Genomic DNA, 24,714 nt, shown 5'->3' on the forward strand with positions numbered 1-24,714 from the left:
AGATGTTACAGAGGTACGATAACCGGTTTCGGACGAGTTCTTATAATAAATTGGAAGCATCGACGAAACATTTCAGAAATAAAGAAAACGTCAGTTAGGTAGCGTGAATGCAGAGTCGAAGAATTTATCGCGGTCTCATAATCGTGAATTCGCGCGGGAGATCGCGCGCGCCTTATCGCTCGACAGTTTCGTAACTAGTTGCTTCGTAATTCAGCAATCGTACATTATACCGCCGTTAAGGACATTTTATGCAAGAATTTCCGCGAGATCCACGAAACCTGATAAGGTGAACAGCGCCGAAACTCTCACGTTCGTGGTACCCTTGGTTATACACCATAGGTCGTAATGCAAATTACCGAATCGGATCTTAGATAAAGTTTTAGCGACGGTGTGAGTTACGAGGAGGAAAAAGTAGCGATTAATTTTTATTAGGCTCGAACCGTAACGATATTCTCGATGAAGTTATCGTACGATAGGCGTGTTAATCCGACGGAAGAGCGAAAACCATCTCGAATATTCTACGTGTAATTTCGCTCGATGCTGAACCTTGTAGAATGCCGTTGTTTCGTACCTCATTCTGGTGTTACGGGCTTTATGAAGCTTGCGGACGTAGTAAAACGCTCGTTAAAGAGAAATAACGCGTTAATGATGGATTCACCGAAGTCACGCTGCGTGCCGGAACGATGTCATTTAACTCGCGTTCTTTGTATTCCACGCGAGAAGCTTCGTAAGGAAGCTGAGCGTGTACATACAGCGGTGTCACAGATAGGCATGGCTGGCTGGTCGAGATAAATCGTAATGACGTTGTCTGGTGAATCACGTTAACTTTGCTTTTCTCGCGAAAAGTTTGCTGGTTGGCGAAAAATTTTTTTCGCGAAAAAAGTTTGCACGATAAAAATCTGGACGAAAACAAATCTTTTGACTAACGTGACGGATAGTTATGTCACCGACGTGCAAAATACTGCCACATTCAGGATACCTCGACGGTTTTTGACGACTAAAAGAACGTTGTTCTGTTGATAAAAAATTTGATTCATCGTAATCGGAAAGTCATAAGAGATTATTGATATTAATCTTGGAGATTAGTTTGGAGGATTCGCGATGTAGTAAAGTTTACTTCTGGATTCTAACTTTAACGAATGATTATTCGTCAATCTAAAGGATGACAAGTAGCTGTATGTTTTTTCTGATTTGTTTGATCGGAAACAGAAGGCTTCTCGTTGGCTGTGGAGTTTATTGCCGAAGGCTTTTACTTATATTAGCTCCCTTAAAAGTGTCTGGATTCTTATAACTAGGATGCAATAACTGGTAACAAGGTTGCTGCAAATCATTCTGCAATTTATGTATCGAACGCAATTTCGATAAGGGCCGAATGCAATGGTCGTTATCGTACAACAAGTACTTGTTTATCCGTAAAATATACCTTATAATTGAGCGTGGGGAAGAAAGGAGGAGAAAGGCAATTTCATCGATCCGTTGCTTTTTGTACATTGAAAAAGTTGTTCGTGGAAATGGCTGTTTGAACAAGGTCTCGTAGAACTGCGGAGGAAGCGAAAATCCAGCGGTTAGGGCATAATCGTTGCGGAAATGGGCGTGGACGCGTTTAAAACTTCGGATCGCCGTCGCGTATTTGCCGCATTTGAATAGTGTGCACACGGTAATTTCTCGCGGAAAATCCTCGCTAAAAGCTTAATTGACCGAGCGTCGGCGGCAAGCAGGAGACGCCTCGGGGGAACGACGGAGAAAGGAGAAAAAAGAAAACAGACAGGGACAATGCGTCGTTGTTACTCTAATGACTTCTTCTGCGCGCGGATTCGCGTTCCCGAAGCGAGTGAAACTGACGCGTTTTCCGTTGTCGTCGTCGTCGTCGTCGCGATTTCACAGGGCGGATTTCCAACGCAGCAACACCGCCGTCTGTTTCTCCATTGTCACGCGCGAGACAATTTCACTCGACCTGGAAAGACACGCGACTTCGTTTCTCTTTGACCGAATTCTTCCCTTCAACGCTCGTTTTCCGAAGGATCGCCTTTCAGCCCTTCGCTTCCTTCTTCTTTCCCCCAAATTTTGATTTCTTTCCAAATCTTTACCGAAACTAGGTTGACCGTGAACACACCGGATGTTTTGGATGTTTTTCGATATTTTGGCAATGTCTAATTGTTTTTCTCGGCGTTTCCGGTTCCGATTTTATCAATGGATTCAGCCACGCGACAAGACAAAACGATGGAACTATTCGAAGCTCGCTTATGAAATTCTGCGAATAACGTTGCTTCTTTTTCGTTGCAGAAAGCCAGATTGGCACGAATCAGGATCGCGAAAGCGTCGAGCGGAGCGGCTTTCGTGAGCAAAAAGAAGGCGGCTGAGGCCCGACTGGCCGCGCAGGAGAGCGGCCTTCAGCTGGACGACAACTACAAGGAGGAGGATATTTTCGAACTGCAACATCATCATCTACTTCGTTGTTTAGAGAAGACCACGGTGAGTCTTTGAAAATCATTTACACCAGTTACCCGTAGTCTCTGACCCCCAAGTTCCTGACTTGGCTGCTCTCTTTCCTCAGCTTTATCATTCGATTAACATTTTATCTACCTCTGTCCTGACTCTCGCTTACGAAGATTCTCATGACGTAATAACGTTTCTCTGACGGCAAAGGAAATATGTTTTGCCGACGAGTTATAAATCTGAGTAGTAAACCGCTTCTCGTAACATTAGCTCGGTCAAGCCCAGTCTCCTTTATGTCACGATAGCGCATAGTTAGCAAAGTGTCGGCTCTGTAACTCTTTCGAAATGAGCCAGGACGCCTGTCGAGAGGAAGAAACAAACTAAAAGCGAAACGCTATACGCTGTCGTAACGTTGAAGTTCAAGCTTGGAAGAGAAGGGACGAATATCGCCGCTTGAAAAGGGGAGCTTCTCGTCATCGACGCAGAAACGTTCGCTTCATTAAACCTGGTAGACGGCCGCTTGTTTAATTTCGCGGCATCAGTTGCGAAACGGGGGAAATGTCGCGCTATCTAAGCGCCGGTTCATTCTCGGGCGCGAACCAACGTCGCCTGCTTCGAATCCAAGAGTCCGTGCGCTGCGGAGTAATTTGAATAAACCCCCTCTGTTCGTGTCCAATTTTAGCACAGCACTTGTGCACGAGGGATACCGTGCCACCCATCGAGTGCGGCGCCCAGCTTACCCGCGCGCACACACATAAACAGAGAATAGGCCTCGGGTGTCGTTGAGACAGATACACAGCCACCGTGTGTAGCGAACGCCGGCAGATACTCCTTTGTTGTCGTTTCCGTGAATTTCAGACCGTGATAATAATTTGGATGCCCTTTTTATTTCGTCGTGTTATCGTTTTAGCGATAGGATAGACCGTAGCGAGTTCGATAATAAGCGAATCGTCAGCTTTTGTGTTTCAAACTTTCACGATGGTGAGATATATTTTGATATCGGCTTTCCGGCATGAACAATCGCCTTTCGATTTTGCATTTGCACTTGGCATTTGCATTTTGGCCCGACGTAATTCCCTAGACGTCTGCTTCTTCGGGGGATACCTGGCGTTGAGGGTTGGCCAATCGAATTAAACGACATCCGGTGAACTCTTCCGGGTCGAGCATTCGGATTAGAACTTCCGAGTTGAATCATCAGTTTGATCAGCCAAGCGAAACATCGTGCAATATAAATGGAAACAGTGGGGACCGAAGCCTTCAGTTTCACGTCTCGCCTGCAGACAAATGCAACGTCTACAAAATCTCTGGCCAAAATGCAAATGCCAAGTGTAAATGCAAAATCGAAATTAACGATTAACAGTTCTTGGTGCGAGCTGCAGGTGAATTCTAAACCGTTTCATCTGAATTTTAATCTACCGGCGAACTCCGTTTCCACGAACATCGCGATTTAATATTTTACGAGATCGGATTGTTTACTCGGTAGGTTTTAGTTAACGTTTCGATGATACTTAACGGAATATCCAAATTCAGCATCGGCCTTTCGGCCATCCGTTAACGGGAATGTTTCCATGGCGCTGGTCCCGAAACCAAATGCCGAAAGCCTGATAAATAGGTCAGTTGGCGTACTGAAAATCGGAACTTCGTCTCGATGGTCACTGGAGCCTGAATTTCCGCGGAAATTCCGTTAATTGCAAGTTGTCCCGGGGTTATCCGTATCAAGGAGTATGCACATTTTACAAAATCAAGAGCAACCGCTCGTCCCAACGATCCGTTCGATTCTATTATTTTAGGACGAACGAAATGGAAGCCGATGTCGATAACTCGTACGTTATAGCAGCCATCCTCGTCGAGTTTTCTCTCGAGATCTTCTTATATCGTGTCGTCTCATCGTTTTGATTCTTTATCAGCTCTCAATCATGTTGGTCCTATTTCGACGATGCTTTCGCTACGATGGTCTCAGACCTTCTCAGACTTCTTCCTGCTGGATGTACTTAACCCAGAAAGAAGCGCGATTCCGGCGGCTTTTGTCAAGTCGCGAAGAAAATCGCGCATACGGCCCGAGGGAGCGTCGCTCCACTTCCTGCTGCCTTCTGTCGTCTACTTCTTCGCGTCTACGCGATCTCCACTTCCTGCCGGCGTTTAGCAGCCATTTTAACCGACCTTGCGAATCCTTTTCTTTTTCCTCTCTCTTCTCTTTGGGGAATCTTAGTCCTGCTTATCTTCTCGAGTATCCTTCTAGAATTGGAAAAACCGCGCGACTGTTTAAAATTCTGCAAGATCGCCCGATGATATTTACATTTCCCTTCGTCGTATTTAAATCTTTCATCCGATTTACCTGGCCTGCTGAAGCTTGTTGTTGTCAAAACTCTCAGCAGAAATGATTAATGCGTTTGCACGAGAATAGGCAACGAGTCCGCAGAGTCCGAGATGTAACTTTCGGCTCGGTTTAAACTAAGTTGGAACATTGTTATTTGGAATGTGGAACGTACCAGTATCGTTGGATAAATACAAAGTTTCTAACAGAGTAAATCCGCAAGGTAAAGAGACGACGAGTCGGACGAATATTACGCGGCACAATTGCCACTTTCTCGATCGTGTCATCGTCTTTCACGATTCTTCTTCGCTTCAGTGTTTTCCATCGAAACTTTTTCTCTGGTTTAATCCACTTAAGGATACCGTGCATGCCCTCCTCCGACGTATACTTATTTTTCCTGGTATCGAATCCCAATCGTTGCTCACTCGTGTCCCTATAATTGTTAACCGATACGTTTCCACGATATCCTTGAAACGTCTTTGCGACCAAGCTTCGCAAAAGAATGTGCATGGACGACGTGCCACGTGATACACGTCAACAGATAACAAGAACGCGTTTCACCTTTCGACGATGCGATGACCTTTCACGAACCGGCACTTCGGCCGATAGATCGTGCTGTTAGACGTCTGTATCGGTAGTCTGAATCTACCGCGGGCTTCGTTTTGCCATCTGAGAATCGGTAGAGTCTTCATTTCATGGGACTGGATATTACGAGCGAAAAAGGACTTTGTTGGAACCCGATAATGACGCGAAATTGACGTCTGAATGTATTGTAGCATGTTCTCCTTTTTCCATCTGCGGGCGGTTGTTTTTAACACGTCGGAGAATCGTGAGAGTACATGGATCTCGCGAATATTCGTTTCTTTGTTTTCACGCCAGCTGGATGAATCGCTTCTGAAGGTAATAGGATGACAGTTATGAATAAAAAGAATAAAAAAGGGATGTTTCAGGCGTCAGCGATGCCTCCACCGCCGTCTAACAAAAGGGAATTCTAAGTGGGACGGAGTTGAACTGCTCTTGCCCTTACTGTTACAAAGGAGCTCGTTTCAAAAAACAATGTCGATGATTACGAGCTCCATCACTCAGCGAAATGAGATTCCCTCGGCGAGTTCGATCCTGGTTTCACGTCGTGCACATAGCGAGACCAGACTTGAGGTAGCGTGTGTGCGATCTGGACGCATTCCTTGGTACCATAACGACGTTGTTCTCTCACGTAATCGTAAGGAGAAGGCAGGCAAACGATCTCCGTTGAAGATCTTTCGAGGCGGTCGCGTGTGTTGCGCAGCTCGTGAGCATCAGACGCGGCCAATCGGTGTCGTCGTGTCGGCGTATTGATTTCTTCCGGGTCGTGGTCGGCCTCGATCGAATCTCTTCGGGAATCGAAGTCGTCGGGGCGAGACGTCATCCCGAGACCCGGGGACTAATTATAGTCGGAAAACGGCGTTAAAGAGATCCAACAATAGCGTAGCCGCATCGGATTTTCCGATCCGCATGGCACGAGCGGACGCAAGCGTTCGAGGAAGAAAGCGTTGTCGTTCCTCCTGCTAAACTTCTCGAAAACAGACCTGTTTTCGCTTTTAAACTCATTCGTGTTTCGTTAGAACTTTCTTAACTCACTGGAACCTGTTAAGTCATCCTTTTCGGACAAGTTAACATTCTTTCTGCAACAACATTATGAAACCCTTCTAATTATAATCTTGTTAATGTTCAGGGAAACTAATTAAGTATCATAGTGAATAAAACATTAAATACTTCTTTTTAGAAGCAACTTTTATTCATCAGATTAGCATCGGACTTCGTACATTTTTTTAACACATAAAAAGATTCAAGTGTTTTAACGCCAACGATAAGAGACTATAACTGCGAGCGACGATCCCTTACGCGAGTCTGTTGCGAGTTTTAAACTTCTTGAAGTAAATTGTAATATCATGTACGGATACTCGTTTCTTTTATTTACTCGTCTTCGTTCGACGACGAACAAGAAGAATTTGATAAAGTCCGGCCTGTGTACCTCTTCCTGTTCACCGAGTCAGCAGTTTGCGAAAGAAAATTGAGACGAGAATAGTTGCAGCAAGAGCCTTTCCTCGAACAGGGAACCCGTTTCATCTCGAACACGAGGAAACGTGTTCTCGCGAAGAAATGATCGATCTGGAGAAAAATTTCGTCGAGTTTGGGTCACGGTCTTCGTGTTTGTCCGTTTACTTCAATTTTTCCTTTTCCCCGGTTCCCGATCCACTCTATTTTCCTTATTCTCGGAAAGCCGGTCCTTTCCAGTACGCTTATTTCCAGCTGGACGATATTAAATTCACAAGTAGCCCAGCCATGTCGCCGTTTTTCAGTGTCGAGCAATGCATACGCAAAGCCGGATATTCAGCAGTCGTCTCTTCTTCTTGCCGTATTCACGCTCGTCCACGGTTCCTCTGCCTGCACTTCGAATCTCTTTATCCTTAATTCCATGAAAATTTGTCTGGTCCTCGCGTCAAAGGAATCTCTTTACCGTGGAAATACTTTTTCCCGGGGAATCCCAAGAATTGGCAAATAATCGCGTGTAAAAAGCGCAAAACGTTTCTCGGGTCTAAACACTCGTCGGTGAAACTTTTTCGTTGCTCTTGGCACTGAATCAACATCGCCGAAACTTCAATTACAAAATATTCTTCTCGTTATACGAAAACAACTTCGTGTTCGATCTCAAACGCAATTTATACTGGGAAATTATACTTGGACGAGTGGTAGTTCTCAAACTGTCCATAAAGAGGTCGACTAAATTCGTTTTAGCGAAAACTGCAAGCGTGTCTAAGCTGTCATCTTCGAATTAATGATGAAAATCGGCGAGTAAACTCGCGTTCCCCTCGCAGATCGATTATCCAGATTCTGTCATACACGAAAGCGAACGGCTGTCCTACGAAATAGGATGGAAGGTTCGAATTGTGCTAGGAACATCTATAAAATGGCGACAAGTGCGCGGCGTGCCGGGGTCAGGTCGAGCGGCGTGGCGAGTTATTTATGGGGCACGAGGATGGCCCGGCTGAATTTACGAACGCTGATCACCGCCTCTATTAAGCAGGGAATGCATATCCATTCTGACTGCGTCTTGCGGTCGCTGCATTTCTAAAATGGTGTCGCCCGTTGCTCGTACGTGTTTTCGCCAGCACTTGCCGCCCGCGATCGACTTCACCACACGGTCAAACGAAGTTTGTACCCTTTTCTCAGCGCGGTTTAAATTTCTGCAAAGATACGAGAAGTTCGGTAGACGCCGAATAGAATACGTGTTTAATCTAGCGAAATAGATTCATTTTTGTTTTATACCATCCCTTGCAAATGCCGATTTTTTTTTAGATAACTAACGTTTAATGAAATTTAATTAATTTATATACAAGGTGGTTGGTAACTGGTGGTAAAAGCGGAAAGGGGGCGATTCTACGCGAAAAACGAAGTCGGAAACATAGAATAAAAATTTTTCGTTTGGGGCTTTGTTTTCGAGAAAATCGACTTTGAATTTTCGCTCAGTACGGCTCGTTGTCTCGATGGAAAAATTAAAAAAAAATTGTTTATTCTATATTTTCGACTTCTTTTTTCGCGTAGAACCAACCCCTTTCCGCTTGTACCATAAATTACCAACCACCCTGTATAAATTAAATTTAATTAATAATTCATTCAGTTGAGAGAAAATAAAGTTTCCACCCTCCGTGAAAGAGTTATTTATCTTACGTATTATGTTTCCGTTCGAAGTCGAATAGCGCGACATTTTTAGAAGGAGGATTCAACTTTTCAAAATGCAATTGAATTTGAAAGGGACGGAACCGTTCTGCAATTTGGCTGGATCGTTGTCGAGCAGTTGGATCGGAAAGCGAAATCCTGCGCCGATTCCGATCCATTAAACGCGATTGTGCGCGGGAAACGAGGCGAGCCGTGGGGCGCGGAAATTTGTTTAATTTATATTTAAACGCGCGCAGCTGAATCCCGCGACATTTAGATCAATGGCTGCGTTAAATAGAAGATGCAATTGGTAGCCCTCGAAAATGGTGTCATGACACGCGTCACTATCTTGGAGAGGTCAGTTGCGTTTATAACCACCTTTACGACCTTTACGTAACAAAAATAACGCCACCATGCTGTTTATAGAGGCCGGCGTTCTTCCACTATCTGACGTTATTCTCCATGGAAATTGTATATTTTTCCGACGGAGGTACGTCCGGTGAAAATCACAGCGATGTTGTGAATCGTTTAGATTCGAGGATCAAAGTTCCACTCGATCCGAGTTAATAATCTTCGTGCCGTTGATTTTCCAACGAAAATAGCCTAACCACGGAAAAATGATAGCGTTGCAAGCAGTTCGACCAACTGTAATTTATATTCATCAAGTTGGAAGTCGAATGAATGATAGTTATTTTAGTATTCTCGGTAAACTCGGAGCAAACTTTTTCCTCGGCTACTCGGCTACTCATCGTGTATTAATTAAGCTTCCCTAAAGCTAAAAGTTCTTCGCTTTTCGTCGTTAAACGCACTCGTTCTCCGATAATTTGAATCTTATTCTTAGTCGTTTAATAATCCAGAATCTCGTCAGCTTGCGAAACGATCGTTTCCCCTAACCGGCCATCACGCTCCGACTTCGCAAACAGACAGAAAGTCTGTTTTTTCTTTGCATCTGAGCTTTCTTACGAATCGAGTAGAGACACAAGAAAAGATTGATCGAACAAAGCGTGGTATTACCTTGCCGAACCACAGCTCCCTTTTGTCCGTTGATCAAAGTGGAGCACGTATCCTTGCTCCAGTATGTGACAAAGAACCGTCTAAGTTGTCGCTTTGAAACAAAGTTGGGAAACACACACAACCGCGTTTCCCTCGGCTGTCTATCTCAAACGTTCTCATCGAGACGCTCAAAGTCTTGATCAATAGCCACTCGCAATTTCTCCTATCATCCGGCTGGCTCGTCTTCCACTAACGAACGAATCTGTCCGAGGTACTGGGCCTGTCCAAAGAATTCCGACGAAGGATTTTCTTTGAGTCGCCACCAGATTCGCGCATTCGTCGATCCACAGACCAATCGCATTTCCTTCTATCGAAAGACGTATAGACGAGATCCTTCGGGGAAAATAATGGAAGGTGCAAGTTAAAGGGTATGTTTTGTCGGTTGGATATCCAGCCCCCGTGGAACGGCTCGTTTTATTTCTACGCTCGGCTGGTGCTCACGGGGATGAAAATAAGAGGCTCTGACGCGATAAGGACGAGTTTAATCCGGGAAACGACAGAGACGCTAGTCTATTCGGAAATACAGACGCGAATAAAGCTGCGGTAGGTCCGCGGTAGTCTGCCTCGTTCACGAGTACAGTCCTTTTTCGTTCCTTTTTCCTCGTTTTCCTCATCCCTTTTAGCCCATTTTCTCCCTAGCCTTCGTTATAGCCGACGCGCGGAATATTTTTCACGCCTCGCTGCAGGAATAAACATCTGCCTTCCTGTTCTCCCGCTATCCGCGTAAAATAATCCGAATTTTTCGGGTCGCGTACGATCCGTCACAACTAGTTGCGATTCATGAAATTTAAATATTTGCAACGGGCTGCGCGTTATCGAACGACGCGAACGTGCATACGAATGTTAACGCAGCCATCTCGTGGCTTTTCATCGCGAGACTCGCTAATGTTAGATTCGAAATCGTCGGCACGTTTCCTCGCTCGTTTAGTCGATAGACCGTCTATCGACAAGGAAACGCCAATCAATAGATACGTTCGGTGCACCGAAAAGGAATACCGTGCGAATGCACGTCGTAGATAACGATCGCATACAGACCATCTGCTCGCAATAGCCGTTTCAAAGCTGATGCTATGCGTCTTCTTGGACGTTTTAACTTTCGCCTCCGCTGGACAACGGTAACGTGCTTGGTCGATCTGACCTTTTAACTAGAATTTATCGACGCAAACGCATCGTGTTATCGATTTTTCGCAAAGAGAATGCCAGTAACGCGAAGGACGAACATCAGGTGGAACGAGAACCGAGATGCACGAGTTTTCATTCCGCGACATCGGTTCTTGCACGCGAAAGACGTTAAAGGTTTCGACACCCGATCGTTCAATCTCTATCGTGAACGATGGATGAAACGTTTCCACGACGGTAATACGTAGGGAGAATCGGAGAATAGAAAGAAACGAGAGGTTATCGAGCGATCTCGACGTCAATTCCGCGTGAGTCAACCTCTTTTCACCTACGCGGAGAAGATTCGATCTCGTGCAATCGAACAACCGCGCGATCTCTTCTGGAAAACCACTCGGAGAGGAGCTGAAATGGGCCTTTTCGAACCTCGGTTCGGCTAGGTCAGACACTCGTGCGACAGATTCTCTATCGTTCTCGATCGATTCTCACTACGAGGTTACGAACTGCTCTATTTTTGCGATTGAACTTTATAGACGCTTGCTTCAAGTTGATTAGCCCTTTTTTCATTCTATCCTTAACCGATCGATTATCAATAAATCCCACGAGTGCCCTTAGAGATTTATAGTTCACTCGTATCTAGGGCTTTTTAACTCAATCTCATTAACCTGTGAGTAACTTGGAACGTTGATGAAGTCGTCACGGAGCTTCGGCTCGTAGTTCGAGGTGTGCATTTCCGTCGTGATTGCGGCCGAAATCCTAACGGAAATAACCAGGACACGTGGGTAACAACGAGCGTTCGCGTAAATGCGTGCTTTCCCTCTGGCTATGTAATTCGAGCGGAGAAACAACTTGCGACATGGTCTCAGCAATACTCGGCGGGCCAAAGTTTGGCCGGCAACAATGGCACTCGTTGGAAATGGCCTCGGCGCGATTCCTCTGCGTCAACACGCGAACACGTTCGCCACGTTTGCTCTCAGAACTATTTTTCTCCGTGCTCTCTATTTCTTTTCCTACCTCTACTACGTTTTATTGTCCATTCTAAGTTACTTTTCAAACTTCCACCTAAAGTCCGCTGGAGAAGAACGATACGACGTCGTTGCGATTTCGCGGCGGTGACGCTATTGTGATTCACTAGCATCGTATTTCTTAATGGTACAATGCTCGGGAACGTAGACCTCTATTATTGAAATTACAACGATATTGCGTCGCACTTTATTATTAGGATCGCACTTTATTATTAGGGAAATTTTACAAGCCACAATTTACAAGTGTCTTAACAACAAATATTAATAAATACCCTGGCATAATATTAACAAGTTTGTTAATGGAACAAACGAAATTTCATGAATTAGAAATTATCGGATTATCCTATATACGACGAAAAATTACAAAATTGCCAAGATGGAATCTATAATGCACAACTTGTAACTCGTTAATTTAATATTATTAGTTTGTAAATTATATGGAGCAAGAGGGGATCTGAACTAATACTGCAGTAATTGCGTTATATTAACGTTGAAAAGAACAGCGAGTTCCCTCGTAGCATAATGGATGCATTCAAGGCGAACGAACAGCGTAGCTCGAACAGCACGCGGTTGTCTGACAAGTCACGTTCCCGATCTACTGCGGTTACACGGCAGCGCGTACAATCTGTTCGTCACGACGAACAACTTTGACGGGAGTAAACATTTTTAAGAAAAGTGGATTTTCCTTAATGAAAGGGAGTATAATATATATAACGAGCATGATACACAATTCACATACTGTATGGTATCACGTAACGTTATGTAGCGACGTGCATAATCTAGTTAATCGCGTGAGCATCCGATTTAGAACGGATACGACTTCCAAACAAGGCAAGTAACGTTCATTTGAGGACTAGAGAAAATATAGGATTACGAATTTGCGTGGAAAAGGGATCCGTGGAATTTATAGGTAACGAGATATCGATGGAACGCGCGTCGTGAATTATAAAAGTTGAAACAAGGAGGATCGAAACTTTCGACGGCAAATTACGAGGCTGTAAACTTACCGGCAGCGGCTCTATCCTGCCTGGTGTATATGTAGCTTCGAGCAAACCTAGAAAACTCTATCCTTGATCTAAAAAAACTTGCGGCGCTACATTAAATAGACGAGTCTATTCTCTTATTGTTCCAACACGAAGGGGGAATAGCATGTTAACGTTACGTTTTCATGTATTAAATACGAAGTAACGAGAATTATACCGAACCATGGGGCAGGAATAGCGCAACAACGGTGTAAACGTACGATCATTCTTTCAACTCTTTACCGATTCTCACAGAAGATTCTCTCGTTTTTCCATCGTAGCTGCTAAAGATTTCAGAATTCACAAGACACATTTCACAACGCACGTTCTTGCTACGTTCAGCTAAATCTGCACCTGCATTCTCTCAATCGCTCGTCGCTTGTGTCCATCTTCTAGCCGAAACACGCGCCCGATACTCAATCACTCGTTCATGCGAATTCTCACACCCACGCTACAAACGATATTTCTATCATGCCTGTTTTCTACTTATTTTTAAACACAATCCTGCCTCTCCGTCTTCTCCCGATCGTACCGTGTTTCTCTCATTCGACATTCAACCTACGTTATACAACGAAATATTGCTCACACATATTAGTTCTGCAGAATACCAAGGAAACGACGAACTTTTTTGTTGCAGGATCGCGAGTTCGTGGAGATGGAGGTACCCTACAATGGTGCCCCGAAGAGGCCGGGCTCGCCGTCGCCCCTGACCTCCCCCGCGCACAGCACTGCCTCGAGGGGCGGCCTGCTGCATGCCTGCTGCGGCCGCTGCTACCCCCAACGTTACCAGGTACGCGGTCGCCGTATTCTCGCCTCGACGACCTCCATAAGCGAGGGTCCACCCTCGTCTTCCTCCCACTCTCACCAATCGCAGCCGAGCGGGCAGCCGGTGCAGTCCCATTATCAGCCGGTTGACCCCATCACGGTGCCCAATGTCGCGTTTAACGTGCCCGGCGACAGCGATCGGCAACGTCGCCAGGGTGCCAGCTCCTCCAGCCCCTACAACGAGACAAGGGTGTGAGCCGAGCTCGGGACAGCGATTCCACCGGACCGTTCGTTCCTTTCAGCTTGACCCGTGATCGAGATTATCGGTTCCAAGGTCGTTCCACCCTATCGCTCCATCCTCGTTTTTTGGTGAGTTCTTTCACCACACGTGCCGAGTCTTTTTCTCTCGCGGAGATCGCTCGGAAGAGTTTGAATCGGAGAGGTTAACGTTATTCAGTTACGTTGCGAGATTTGTTCAGATTACGGGTCGAAGTTGCGTTTAGATATCGGCTTTGGATTTTATGGGTCTGTATGGATTAGATGGATCTATTGGAGGTTCCCTCCATTCCAATCGAAGTTGCGAGCTATGGTAAAGGTAAATCATATCATAGAAGAGGCATAAGAATATCAGGGACCTTTGTTTGTCTTGAGTTCTCGATGCCGAGGCGACAAGAGAACGTTGTATCAGCAGAAGACTGAACGTTCCATATCTTAGGAGGACTTTAAGGACAGCTTGAACCCAAGCTGATCGGTCGTCTACGCTAATCGTCGCTAATTTCGATCTTGGGTCTAATCTGAATTACGAGGAATCTTTTCGAATTCTCGGCGAATTATTCCCGTTACTGTTCGAGCTCTCTCGATCGTTAGATTATTGGCTTCGATTCTTCGTCGATGAAAGTGGCTCGATCTCGTCAAGACACTGATCTGTCCGGTTCTTATCGATCACCTCGATCTTCGTTTCACCGTTTGATCGGATAAGCCGCCGTGACCAGAGATTGATGCGTTCGAATCCGGTGCTAGAACCAAACGTTTGTGTTCCGATCCAGGACAATGCGTGTCCTAGAATTCGCTCGAGACTGGATCTCGACGATCCCAGCGATCGTTTACGGTACGATTAGGTTAATGGGTCGCTTGGAGATTAATTCCCGGGGTTCGCATTAAAATCACCTCTCGATTCCAACCTACTCTAACCTGAATACTTACTTGGTAGACTAAGAAGTCACAAGTGCAGTAGTGTCGCGTTAACTGGTCAATCGCTAATTCTTGCAACTCTTACAACTGATTTCACGAAGCAGATGTCCTACGTCACTCGTGGTTTAAAGGTAAAGAATCATCAGGCCACAAAGATATTTAGGAATGTAAATCTGAAACTATACCTTCCTCGGTAAATGGCTAGATCGGGTCTCGATCAGTGGCCAGTTAGCGAGTCGCTACCTCCAGTCCAGAAACGACGTAACAAATTGTCCGAGCAAACATAGACCACGACAACGAAATATCGCGGTTGTTCGTGACATCGAATCCCGGTTGTTAAGAACGACTCCCACCGGGAGTCGACTCTCCCACAAGCACTGCCAGCGAGGGTTCGAATCTCGAACCGTGTGCTCTCTCTTTCCTTGGTGATATTCTCGCTACTTTATCCCCGTGTGCGCGCACTACGGATCGTTCGGCGCGTTTGATAAGAGCTAGATAAACCTGCTGTTTCGAACGCCGGCAGGTATCGAAGATATACCTCCATCCGTCGCCTAGATTTTTCTTTCTCAAGCGGAAAGGCGGAGATCTGTACTCTCGAGCTAAAAGAATCCATTGAAGTATCATCGGGAACAGGAGAAACGACACGCGAAGAAACACACGCGAACTGGAGTAAAAGCAGAACGCAAACGGATACGTTTCCTCGAGTGATCGAGAGGAGATCGGTTTATCGTTTTTCGTTTTCGAGCGTTGCTACCAGCCTCGGTGAGAATCAGAAAATCTAGAGACGATGGATGCTGCAGCCTGCTGCTATCGATTGGCGCACCTTGCCGCGTCTTACTCGCTCAAGGAGTAACGAACAAAAGAAAGTACGCGGAACGCACGTGCTGCGTCGCTGCGCGCTAGTCGTGTGGCCGGAAACGTTCGTTCTTCAGCTTGGAACTTCTCCAAAATCCGTTTGACCGAACGAAGAACGCGTTTCGAAGGCTTTCTCGTCTTACCGTTCGAAGATCCATATTTATCGCGGATCTCGCGCGGATTTCGTGAATCGACATGGTCTTCGTCGTATCTCGCTTGCAAGTCGAGATCGAAACGCACAGCGGATCCGTACGATCGCGGAATTTCGGGGCTTTTCTTTGTGATACATTTCTTCTGTGATGCTTCTATTTTTGGAGAAACGAGCGGCTATTACTGCGTTCTTCTCCGAGCTCGTTTTCGTCTCATGTTCCAGTGATTTGTAGATGTCGGATCATATCAATTTTCGAAAGGTTCGGACAAGTTTCGTGACCCGAATCGTCGAGAGGTCGGTGTACCAGTCGAAACGAAACGAGTCGCGTCGAAACGATCTCGTTCTCTTGAAACACCAATCGAGGCGAAACCAAGATTCTATCCATAGATTTAGCGATCTACGTAGATTATTATCGAATCGTTATCGGCCTCCCTTTGACCAGCGTTTGGTCGAGGATCTACGGTCTAATTGAAATTATCTTCTAGCCTTAATCTACTGTCTTCTGATGGCGAATTCTAAATCGATGTCGTAGCGAATTAATTCTGGTTAGAACCAGAGAGAAGAACCGTTGGACTCGACGTGCTCCCGAGACGTATCGCTGGGAGATAATTATGAACGACGTCGGACACGACGAGTCCGGCGTGTTCTTCCAATCGAAATCAACTAGATCTCTTCGAGAACCCGTAGATCGACCTTAGGATTACTTCTCTTTCAGTCGAGCGGCCTTTTTTTCCAGTCACCCTTCTACCTCTTTCTCGCTCTCGCAGAGTAGTAGATCTTCGTTAGTGGTTCCACCCTGTGAGAACGACTCTGCGAGTTTACCAGCGACGCTTTCGAGAGTGTCGCGGCCGAGACGGATCGTGGCTCGAGATCGTGAGAAATCTTTTATATTCGCTGCTCGATTGTTTATTGGAAAATGTCTCGCCAGTTTTACTATTACGTTGAAAATTTCCATTTAAATGGAGTACTTCCACGCGAAGAATAAGGGTTAAGCGTATCTCGATATCGGGAATTGGAAACGTATCGACTGCAAGAAGACGTAGGCATTACGCGCACTCGTAAATCAGCCCGCACATAGCGAAAGGCGACGTTAACGAGGGAAAATGAGAAGTGATAAATGATCCTGTCGGCTGGCAGATCGAGGACGAGACCCCATCGAAACCCCATTAAGTGTCGTTCCACCTTTTATATGTACAGCTTCGCGCTCCTCCATGAACGCCATTTTTCAACGGTCCACCATCCTCTATTTTCTTCTGTCGCGTATTAATCGTCCGCTAATTCTTCAGACATCCCCCGTTGACCTTCCAAACGTCGCGCCTTTAACGGTGAAATTTATTTAAAGCCCTTCCACGGACCACGGCCACTTTGAAATTGAAACTCTCGCGCCAAATCTCCCCGCGTCTAATTTTAATCAGCTCATTGATTCTCAGCGGACCAGAGAAGCTCATCGGGGTTTTATTAAACGTCCTCTGCCCCTTCTCTGTCCTTCCCACGAGCTTCCATTTTTCAGCGGTCGACCGAGTTCCCATCGACCTATTACGCGATAATCGTTCATTAACTCGTAAATTAGCCTCTGATCTTCCGTCGCCGGCTTCGACCAGCCCCAGAAACCGCTCTGAAATTACTTGGAAATAGAATTTCGATTCTATTTGATCGATTATACCCTCGTGTATTTTTATTTACGAGTTCTGTCGACGTCTGACAGTTTCCAGTGGCTTCGCGTCGTTGGCTTTCTTTTAGTATCTACCTTTTATTACGTGCTCCAATACGACGACTGTATCGAACGGTTTACTCCACGTCGACTTTAACAACCGCAATAACGGACGATGATCGAGCATAATAGACGCGTCTGCGACGTGTCAGACCGCTCACGAATGATCTTTATGAGGCGAACGTAACGCTCGCTGCGTGAACCGCGCGGTGTCAGTTGGCGAACGTGTTCCCCGACAGCTTTAAATCAATGATAAGATTCATATGCACGAAGGAACACGGGTCGTCGCGACGTGCGCCGTCACCGGTACAACAAATGTGTTCCTGCCATATTATGTACGCGGGTCTCTTCGTTCGCCCAGTCTGTTTGAAATTGCCGAAATGTACGGAACAAGCGGCGATATATTTCCCTGGAAGTCCGCTTACGTGCCTTGGGAGAGGATTTTTCGTGCCATTCAGGATCGGATTTCTTTTCCGTGTACGTCTAAATAGATTGATTCGGACGGTTACATCGAGACAGAGGTCTTCTTCGCGTAGCGGTTCTCCGTTTCTCGCTAATGATTTTGACACAGCGTATCGGGAAAATAAATTTCCGTGATTACGATCTTTCAGAAAGGAATTTTGGTCGAGTTCCATCCTCTTCCGAAGGATCAGCATTGCCGTTGATTTGAATCGATTGAATTCCATCAAAGGTCGAAACTAGTAGAATCACCGAATGGAAGTATCCTATGCGTGCGTTCATTACAGGAGTCTCGATTCGCGTTACGATCTCGAGCTACGTATCTCGTCGACGATGCCGAAAATCCCATTTTTCGATCAAGTACAAGTCGACAGTGATCCAGGAGTTGAATCGTCGTCTTCCACCGACGAAACATCTATCGTCCCCGCCTAGAGTCGAGCCTCGCCGCTCGTCAGCCCTATCCTACGTCTTCCATTTTTAGATTAAAAAGAACTCGACTGGAAGCCGCGCATCGAATCCTGCCCGAGCTCGTGCCCGCCTTATTCTCGTCCGATCGCACAAATTAATCACGCCCCGCGACTCTGACCCTTCTAACTACGCCAACTCTGTCCGGATTCCATGAAATTCCACGAGAAGACGCTGAAGCATTCCGCGGTGGAAACCAGCGGAAGAGATTCGCGGCGAAACGAAGCCGTGCGCCTCATCGAGCAGCAAGACAAATTTCGCGGAACATCTCTCGTTGATCGCACGTGCTTCGTTCTCGGTTTCCAATCCGCTATTCTTTTTTTTCCCTTTATCCAGTTCCTCGTGGGATTGGATAAAGTTATCGATCAAGCCGTGCACGTGGAAATCGAATCGATATCGCGCGAACGGAGACGAACGAAGCTCGTTCTCCGACGGCTTTCGTTTCCTTGATCTTGTCCAAGTTCCGTCGAGTATCGGGGAACTCGACCACGGCTGTTCGTAGTCGAAGCGCCACTGCCACGCTCGAGGATCGATCGATCGACGATTCGTCGAGCGTGTCACCTTTCGACTTGTACGATTTTCGCGCGTGATATTCGTTCGATGGTCGACACACGAGCACCCGGTGTGCCGCGTCCGCTTCTCAGTTTCGTCGAAGCCAGACATTCGCGTCCTTGGGATCTAAAGATGGATCCTTTGGATGAAAGCAGGTTCACGAATACCACAGGTGCGAGCTTACGGCCCTAAAAGTAGCTTTAAGGACCCACCTTCTTTTCGTAGATAGGTTCAACGAGACAGAAATCGCAAGGAACATTCGAGATTATACTAGCAATTACACGCAGTGTACATAGGAAGTGCGAATCGATTATTCGATCGCTCGAGGATCGACTTTTGCTTTCGTCGTCGGTTGAGAACCATCGCAACCTTATATTTCGGTATTCCGGTCCGCTTGCGTTACGATCGCTATTTTCCAGAGACCGTACAGTTAGCAAGTATCTCGTTTCGTTTGCATCGGTGCACGCAACTGTCTTCAATTTCCCTTCGATTTTTTCTTTGCCTTCTTGAACAGTCAATTTGCCTTTAGAAAGTTACATGAACCGAAGCTAATATCCTGAAACGAAGAACGATTCTCTTTAGGGGATTAAGAATCGGAAGAATAATCTATCCTACTTAGGGAAACAAAAGGAGGATCTCGCGTCGCTTTATCTTAATTTAAAAACTTTCGACCGTAATCTATCGGGATAGGTTTGATGATCGCGTCATTGGCCTGCGAAATTGTCACCGAAAGCGGCTCAAACGCTCGTTTTAATCGTGATTCACGCCCGGGGTCGTCTAAATATTCCTAGACGAGATTTATTACGGCGAGCGAAGCAGTGACGTTCCGATTAATCGATTCGTATTAGCGATAAATCCGTGTGTCGCGATCGCGCTCCGTGAATTCTGCGCGAGATTTACCATCCCCCAAAACGATTTTATTTGACCTGGTGACGCAAGCCGACCTGCAATACCGATCTCGATATCTCTAAAGTCCCGCAAATCGCGCGACCAATCCTCGGTTCGCGGCCATTCCACTACGATTAAGGGTTGTCGTGCATTTTCCTAACTAACGATCATTTGCGGAATAATTCTTAATTGTTCGATATCGTTCCCTTCTGGTGCTATCGTCGAAGATTATTCAGCGAATCGTAGAGGAAATGTTAGCTCCAGATTGACTGGCATACAAGGCGCGTTTAAATTAGGAAGATAATATCTTCAAATCGATTGAGAAACGAAATTTCGAAATTTTGATCATGCTTTTCACTGTCGCACTTCGCGAAGATCGAATCGTTTCTTGTACGGTATCGTCGAGTAGGTTACTGGCCCGGCAGATTGAGTTACCAAGTAAGCTTTGAGCAACGTTGACAGTATAGAAACCGTCCTTGTCGCAATCAAAAAAAAAAAAAAAAAAAAATATTTGTAAGTTGGACTCGTTATCGCTTCCTTAGCGTTCATTTCCACCCTCGTCTGGTGAATTGCTCAAATTATACGTGTACAATTTTACGGTGCATAAGGGACCTCGTTTGTCCACTAACATAATAACTAGTAACTATCGACTAGAATTATTCGGTTAATAGAAACTTTGCTCCCATACACGAGACGGCTCGATATTCAAGAAGTATAGCAGGCGAACTTTCGCGAGCAACTTGTCCAAGGACTGTTGCACACGTATTTGATATTTAACGTGTAAAAAGAGATTTGTTGTTTGATTCGAAAGTAACGTCTTTCCGTTTTAAATACCACGTATGGTGTTGGATTTTCTTTGACAGAGAACGGTAAGGTTAGTCAGCCCTTAATCGAGCCGAGGATCAAGCGTTTTAGATAAGATAGCACGTTTTGCCACACATTCCAGCAATCTGTCAGCGTTCCGATTCTGCGACGCTCCTCTCTTCCGATAGATCGCGCTGTTTAGCGCGGCAGAAAGAAATCGAAGATCCTTTAACGAGGCGATACATCTGAAGGAAATAAAGAAACTGAGATTTTTTAATCGATCCGCGTCCTTTCGACCCCCGACTTTGCAGAGAAGCCGACGAGACCGTCCGATGTTTCTCTCCACCTTCTCCTTTGATCACATCTTCGTTCGCTTCTCGCTAAAACGACTTTCACCATCGAAATCGAGAAAGTAACGTTTGAGAAACTGCGATTGGCGGGAGCGATCTCCGTCGTACGAAATCCCCCAAAAAGACAAGGCAGGACAGATGAAAGGCATACGAAAAACAAACATCTATTTCCACTTCTGATCATATCTTAAATTTTCAGCGACGTGTATCACGTCACCACGCGCAGTCCGTTCGTCGTTTACGAAACTTTAACGAGCTTCCGCCAAACCACTGAGAACGACACGCGCGCTCGCCTGCACGGATCACATTCCCCACTCCCTTCGTTTCATCCACGAGATCATCACGAGTCCGTGTCGTGGTCTGCACGAACTCATCACGAACCAGTTTCGAATTCTCCTTCGTCGAGATCGAACAAAAGATATCATGCCGCGTTCCCCGCGTTCTTTCTTTTGATGTGGATTCCGCGTGCAGGTGGGCCGCAGACGGATCACATTCGAGACTCAGCATACCGCGACGATGCAGACATTCGACGAATCTCGCGGCTCCTGCACGGAACAGAAGTTCTGAACGCGTTCTCGAGCGGAAGATGGTCGAGAGTCGCGTCCCTACTTCCGCCGGCAACGAGACCGCGAGAAACGGGTTAAACGAGCGCTGTTGGATATTCATTACGAGTGTACAGTCATCCTTGCACGGTTATCGACTAGAAAATTGTACGGCAACGTGTGTCGCCTTGACCTTAGGGACATCCAGGTATACACGTACATGTCTCTTTCTGTGTACATACATATGTACGTTTATTATGTATCTACGTATATACGTATATATATGTGTGTATATATATATGTGCGTGCGTGCGTGTGTGTGCGTGTGCTCGTTCATGTATACACATGTCGTGTATTCGTTGGCGCCAAAGTGCAAGGGGTCGAGGATTCGAAGTCGATTTTCAGCTTTTTTTACCGGCCAGGAGATACCCTGCTGAGTTTTACGCCTCGATCATTTGCCACGTACGTTGTCCGACAACCATTCGATCTAACCCAGATACCAGAGGAACGCTCGTAAAACGTAATAGCTCTCTCCTCTTGCTGGATGATCATGTTCGTTCTCGACTGGTGACGTTGGAACGAAGTTATTAACGAAGATTCCTGGGTAATGATTTTATATAGAAATCGTGAAACTACACGAAACGGTGAAATCACGCCAGTAACTTGGTTTCCAAATCAGACAAATATCGAATGGTCGTTGGAGGATGTAGAGATCTGCGAGATTTGGTGTTAGCTAGATTCGGTGTTACACAATCACCAGAAAATCAGATTTCGTGTTACACTTCTTCACAGACTAGAGACGCACACTCTGTCACTGTATAGCGGTGAACGTTTCTTAAGCTTGTTCAGAACCGTAGGTATCTCGTTAGTTACATTTATCAACATCCAAGGGTCTGGACGAGTAAGTTTTAGAAAACGTTTGAAAAGATCATCGATCTTACATGGTTAAACTCTGGACGCCTCTTTCCTCTTCTTTCTGCTCGTTCAACTTCGCGCGAAGCAGTCGAGTCCCGGTGAATTTTCGTCGAGCGAGAACTCCGAGAGTTTCCGGTTTAACGACTTCTGGCGAAAATCTTGGAGGACATTTCCCGAGGGACCGGCATCGTTCAGAGCGTCGCGAGATTTGCTGGTAACTTGCGTCAACTCGAGAACTCGACGCGATCTACTCGCAGCCGAGTCAAATTTTTCTTTCACCTCGCACGTGTGAATTTTTCCCCGCCTTGCGTATTGTCGAGTTCGCATTTTTTTCTCCTGGCGCACGGAACGGTTGCACTTGCGCGCGCGTCGTCGCGTGTTATAGTGCGTCGCGTGGCTGGTTCACAAGGAGCGACGAGTGGCAAAAACAATTAGCGATTCTCTGGCACGTTTCTTGCGTGTTTCGCCATCAGGCGAGAAAATGGACGGATTCTTCAGACTTGGGAAAGTTTCCTTCGTTCACTTCAACTTGTTCCACGTGATGAGGAAATTAGCTTCAATGCTTTTTCCTCCCATTGAGATTTAAGTAGAAAATCGTGAACATCTTTTAAGACGTTTTACGTACTTTTTGTGGTTTAGGTATCGAATGGAGATGGCACAATGGTTTATCCGCGTGGCCTGGTCTTCCAATCGTCTTTCTATCGGCTTTGTACTACACCGCCAACGCCTTTGTTCTCGATTATTGACCTACGCGTTGCCTAATCTCCGTCTTTTGTCTAAACGTCAGCATCACGCTTCATGACATTGTTCTATGCAAATCCAACGTTCTATCGTTCTAACGGTTCACTAGTTTTCTATGCTACTACTTTATCGATACTTTTTTGACGCTATTTTCGCTAAAAAGATTTCGTATAAACACTTTTCTCATCTACCTTGTTTCATCGACTTTGTCGATAGACTGTGCGACGCCATTATTCGTTAAGATTAGTCATTAAGATCTTCGTAATGTTCTTCTGAAATTCTTCTGTTTACTTCTTCTGTTTGTTTATTTACCTACTCAGTTTATTTATTTACATTTCCGGTTTGTTTATCTCGAATGAAAAATTCAAACAGTTCTCAAAAAGTTACCATCTTCAGTTTTACGGTCTTTGGTTTCCTGTCAAAAAATGTAATCGTGGCAGTTACACCGCCAAGAAGCAGCGTGTGCGTGAATTGCCAAGTGTTCGATAAATCTCGAGCAGTCGCTAACCAGTGGATGCCAGCAATTAGAAACGTTTAGCTTCGCATAAACGTCACCATTTCCCTCGACATCGATTTATGCGCCGCGATGAACTTTCGTCCCCTCGACGAAAGTTGCGTCGATGTAATCCGCTCCGCGATACGCCCTCTCTTTCGCGTGAAATTTCTACGGTGAATCGCAACAGCTGACGTTCCACCGAAATTTGCCTTGCTCCGTGAGCCAAATATATGGTTATGCCAGCTCGTTTCCTTCTCAGCTTTTCATTTCCAGTCGACTGTAACTACGCCAGTCGAGAATCTTTTAATCTCATTCTCGAAAGATTGAAGATCCCCCAGCCGCCAGCAGCGAATACGTACTCCAGGAAATAATAGATCTTCTTCCCTAGTTATTCTATTTCCGTGTACCGTAGCTTTCTCAGTTTCTTCCACAAATCAGACAAGAATCGATGCTAATTATTACCGACGTAGACTAATTAATACAACGTGTTGCCAAGCGCAAACACCTCTATCCATTCGTACCAGTAATAATCCGTGCCAGAGGAATCGCCCGATATAGATGACTGACGCCTGGTGTTTCGATAGTTAAATCGTAGCCAGGCTCTTCCAAAATCGTTACAAAACTATTTTACATGGTGTCTTTATTCGAATCACGGAAACCTCTGCTCGCGCGTATGGAACTCGGTTGGGTCAGTTGGCGTCTTCGTTGAAATTGTCGTTGCGTCCGAACGCGTATCTTCGCGTCGAGCTTATTACGACAAACGCCTCTAGCGAGGAATACCAACGAACGAGCTTCGCGGAAACAACGATGAAAGCCGGGGAAACGTTGCCGAACGAAACGCTCGTGAAACTATCGACCGTGAGACCCTATGGTCGTCCAGTGGCGCGTATTATCAGTTTCTCTATCACGCGTTGCTCGATGGAAATATCAGTAAAGGAAAGAGGAAAAAAAAGGGAAAAGAAAGAATAATCATAGCCGAGCGCGCACGCGACGACGTTGCGCCGAATTAATTGCCCCAATAATGCGTATTATAATATAACACGAGTTGCTTTCATGAATAATGCATAGCCGAAGGAACACCGGGAGCCTGTAGTGGAGCATCCACTTCAGATCAGCCAGGCAAGAGAAAATTGAATCTTAAGTGTCCGTCTGAAAAGCTCCGTCAAT

General features: G+C 45.8%; 1 protein-coding gene across 9 annotated transcripts in view; it reads left to right on the forward strand.

Annotated features, from left to right (window-relative positions):
- LOC117209307 (potassium voltage-gated channel protein Shal) overlaps nt 1-24,714 on the forward strand; it is a 115,894-nt gene that overhangs the window by 53,990 nt on the left and 37,190 nt on the right. For 7 of the 9 annotated variants that reach the window (XM_033451152.1, XM_033451157.1, XM_033451155.1 and 4 more), the window contains exons 3-4: nt 2,284-2,472; nt 13,300-13,452. In XM_033451152.1, coding sequence (XP_033307043.1) covers nt 2,284-2,472; nt 13,300-13,452 — 342 coding nt within the window. Of the gene's footprint in view, nt 1-2,283; nt 2,473-13,299; nt 13,453-21,324; nt 21,604-24,615; nt 24,667-24,714 lie in introns of all 9 variants that reach the window. The other 2 variants (XM_033451159.1, XM_033451153.1) reach the window with 2 other exon arrangements.

This window comes from Bombus bifarius, unplaced genomic scaffold, assembly GCF_011952205.1.
Source record: "Bombus bifarius isolate JDL3187 unplaced genomic scaffold, Bbif_JDL3187 scf7180000008169, whole genome shotgun sequence".
NCBI classification, from domain to species: Eukaryota; Metazoa; Arthropoda; class Insecta; order Hymenoptera; family Apidae; genus Bombus; species Bombus bifarius.